This window comes from Poecilia formosa, unplaced genomic scaffold, assembly GCF_000485575.1.
Source record: "Poecilia formosa unplaced genomic scaffold, Poecilia_formosa-5.1.2 Scaffold2701, whole genome shotgun sequence".
NCBI lineage: Eukaryota > Metazoa > Chordata > Actinopteri > Cyprinodontiformes > Poeciliidae > Poecilia > Poecilia formosa.
Genome location: NW_006802640.1, coordinates 1 through 4,128, shown reverse-complemented (window position 1 = coordinate 4,128; position 4,128 = coordinate 1). Strand labels below are relative to the sequence as shown.

Below are 4,128 nucleotides of genomic sequence, written 5' to 3'. Positions count from 1 at the left end.
TTCAAGTATAAAACTTAACATTCAAAGGCAAAAACAGGTTCCATTACAATAAACAATCCTGAGTTACTGATGAAAACTTCCTGATAGCATGGCGGCTAGCTGATTACTGCTAGTTCTGATTGGTTGTTTCTGACTGAGCGGAGTAATTATGCAGAACAGGGAGGAGATCGATTCTTTTTTTAGAGATTATCTGTCATGTTAGGACAGCGAAAGTTTTAATACGTATGCTGCAGCTTTAATCAGCCGATTATGATCGGTGGCCGATCGATCGTCACACCTCTAGTGTGTGTGTGTGTGTATATATATATTGTAATTAATCAATTTAAACAAGTTACAATTTAAATGACTAGAGCATAATAACTCTCCAGTGTCCAATTAAATGGATGGTTATAGTATGCTATTCCCAATAAAGAATGAATTGTTTTATTTAATTTTGGTTTAATTATCACTGTGTGAGCTCTTTGGAAGGGACAGACTTCCAGACATATTTGCTTTTTCTGTTGAAAATAATGTATCTACCATAATGAGAAGAGCTAAAACATATATTTTATGCACTACAAGATGTCTAGAGTGCTTAGAAATAGACATTGTATGAGAACCATATTTAATAGATAAAGTTACGATGACATATTCTCAAACTAGGACTATAGATTTACAAATAAAATTTTAATAGTTGTAACTGTGTTTAACTTTGATTGAAAATGTTGATTCTAACTTGCTGTGAAGCATCTTCACCTGCAAACTTTTGTTAATTTAATATCACCTGTTGTTTTTACTCCTTTTCTGTTTTAGTGATGGCTTGTTCACTTTCACAACAACTAGATCGTAAGTAAATGCTTCAAAAACAAAGTAAAACTACAATAAATAACACAAGATATTTCTGTCCTATAACTTATTAATTATATGGTTGGTGATGTTGATGGTATGCTCTTATTTATTAAGGATGAATAGTTTTGTTTTATTGTGGTTTAATTCTTACTTTGAGATATTTTGGAAGAGCTCATTCAATGTATATTTTACCCTGTATTTTTTTTCTCCTTTTCTGGTTTTGTGATGTCCACTAGGCTCTAGTAAGTAAAACTACAAAATTAATTACATTGTCCGAAAAACCCTCAATAACAAATTATCATTCTCCTACTGCTTCCTGTTGTCTTCTTTTCTTTTCTGCCAGTAGTAACAGACACCTGTTGATTATGTGACTGGTGTGACACAAAAAAGTATTTCCATCTATTTCAATGCGAGCAAACAACTCATTGTCGAAAAATGTTTTATTTTCTCCAAATTGATGTTTCCATGAAGTAAATTTATCTCTGTATTTTCAGTTAGTGCAGTTAAATGCTTGTGAGAAGAGATTTGCCAATATAGATTTAGGAAGATTTACATCTTATCTGTTGAAAATAAATCACATTGTCTCTGGACTTAAACCGCAATGTAGAATAATATTTTAAGGATCAAACTATGATGAGATTTTCTCAAACTAGAATTTTCAATTTGTTTGAAATGAAATTTGCTTAATTTTATTCACTTAAACTTTTTAATTTAAGAGAATTTGGGGCCTAACCTAAAAATCTCAGCAACTTTAATTTCCTGATTGATTAAATGTCAGTAAAATCCTCTCTGTCTTTGAAATGGTGGCTTGCAAACATATTTATGCTCCTCAAACTTGTCCATATTTTGTCACAATACAACCACAAACAGAAATATTTTTATTGGAATTTAATATGAAAATTGAACACAAAGTAGTTATATAATTGTGAAGTAGAAAGGGTATGAATACTTTTGCAAACCACTGTATGTAAAACTAGTTTTACAAAAAATGTGTTTTTGGTAAATTAGTTCACTAAAACAAAACAAGGTACATGCAGAGAAGAAGCTCAGTGACAGTTTATCAACATAAAATTTGATTTTCTTGTTTTGAGATGGGAATGGTCCCAAAATAATCAACTAAATGTAACAAAGAATTAGTCTCGTATTTGAAACAGTAACAAACTATTATTTATTTTAATAACACCTCTGGTACTTGTTTGTTTTGTTCCCCTCGGCAGTTTCTAATTGATAGTTTGTCACTGAATGTGCTTAGAGGTCAGACAGCATGCACCCCTACTGATTTAAATTCAACTGGACAGTCTAAGTAACTGATCTAAAGGTCAAATGAAATCAGATCTTAGTTTAATGATTCAGATGTAAACACATCCATCATCTACAGAACACATTAACACATGAGCCTTTTCACAGACTGCTCTTGTTTTATTTTAGCTTGTGTCTGAATAATTCTCACTAAATTTACATTTGTTTTGTCTTATGTTTCTGAAATCATTCACCAAGTATAAGGATTTTTGTATATTGGATTTTTGTTCAGCCATTTGGGACACATGGTTGTTCCAGGTCTTACTAGAGCCACAGTTAGATTGTCTGAAGTTGTTGTTGTGATTCTGATGTGTTTTCAATTGTCTGTTTTAGCTCCAAAGAAGAAAAAACGTGGAATATTCTCTAGTAAGTAAAACAATGAATGATTCTCAAGCACATCATTAAACAGTTCTCCATCTATTATTGGTGATGAGAAACTGACTATGACATCGTTTGGTCTTACTGTTTATTTAAATGGACTAACCTTAAAATTAGGAACATGTTAAATATATTGTTGAATGGTTCTGTCATTTAAAATGTTAGTAATCTGCAGCAGAAACTGACCATTAGATGGTGCTGTGTTTTCAAACACTGAGTCAGAAATATCCTCTTAGTCAATTTGGGCTCCAGCATCTGACAGGCATTGCTAAGCAAAACAACATCCAAGCCCTGAAATTACTGATGAATAAAACTGCAGCAGTTAAAATTTTAATAAATAAATAATGTAATGTAATGTAACCTCTGTATATCGTTGTTGTGAAAGAGTAATACTGCTGTCAGATTGTCATGAATATATGGCAGGCAATAATTTTCAGTAAAGACGCCTCCTTCTGTTAACCCTCCCATGCTGTGTGACACTCGGACAACAAGACAAGAAGGAAGCGGGGGTTGTCCCGTCAAACCGTCAGTTCCCAAAACCACAGACTAAGAAAACTTGTAAAACTGTACTAACTTGTAAAAGTGGAGCTTGTAAAAGCTCTCTGCTTTTTACCACGCTTTATAACGTGGGAGGGTTAAATGATGCATTATTCAATTACACATGCAGAAACATTTACTTGTACCATAATGATGGATGACGTTCCTCAGTAATGCTAAGTTTCTTTTTTTTTCTAGACATCTTTCATAAGAACATGCTTCATGGGAGGATAGATGCAAAACCTTTTGTTATAGAGAGGTCAATTGGGTCAGCCAGGTATGTCCCGGAACCTGTGCAGCCCCATAAAGACCCTCTGCTGCAGCTGGTGTCCCTGCAGAAAGCGTCTGGCAGCTGGATGCTTGATGAAGATCTGGCTGCTGTGCTGGGAAAGACCAAAGAGGAGGTGGAAAAGGCAAAACCAGAATTGGTGGGTTGTAGTCTAAAATAATAATAATAAAAAAATCTTATAATGTAAATATTAAATAGGAGTTTTTGTATAATAATAATAATAATGATAATAATAAGAATGATAATAACAAAAATTAACATTGAAGGTTGCAAAGAGGGGAGTTTAACTAGAAGCAGGGTTAACACCGACTTCTAGTCCATCTGACCAATTAGCCTAACATGCATATTTTCACACTGAAATCCATAGAACACAGAGAGAACACACATACTTAGGGAGAACATGAAGGAGCCTCACAGAAAGACCCTTTAGTGAATTTAAACCCAAAACTAAGACCATGTACATACTTAGTAACTGCTGAGCTCCAAGTAGTCAGTGAGATGCTTCCTAGTGCCGCCTCAGTGAAGGAAAGCTGCTGTATAACATCTCTTCTATTCGTTGTCCTGTTTCATCTCTCTGTGTTTCATCAGGTCAACAATGAAGTGTGGGCCTCCATTCTGGCTCTGATTTGGCTTCATGCTTTTAAGATGGATGCAAAGGAGGAGTGGGAGCTTCTGTCTATGAAGGCTGCATCATGGATTAAAGCTCAGAACGGTAACATACATAATCACCAGGGAACTCCTGTTTTTAAGTGTGTATTAAAACAGAAGTTAAACTGGATGCAAAAATAACATTGGTG

The 4,128-nt window shown here is 34.2% G+C and overlaps 1 protein-coding gene across 1 annotated transcript; it reads left to right on the top strand.

Moving 5' to 3' along the window:
* The first annotated feature begins 798 nt into the window (after window positions 1–798).
* On the top strand, window positions 799–4,120 carry LOC103133349 (von Willebrand factor A domain-containing protein 5A-like). Its single transcript, XM_007545118.2, has 5 exons — window positions 799–825; window positions 1,065–1,070; window positions 2,461–2,493; window positions 3,241–3,470; window positions 3,920–4,120. Exons 4-5 carry the CDS (start codon window positions 3,258–3,260, stop codon window positions 4,118–4,120), a joined length of 414 nt encoding a protein of 137 aa, XP_007545180.2. The 5' UTR covers window positions 799–825; window positions 1,065–1,070; window positions 2,461–2,493; window positions 3,241–3,257.
* Window positions 4,121–4,128: the final 8 nt, after the last annotated feature.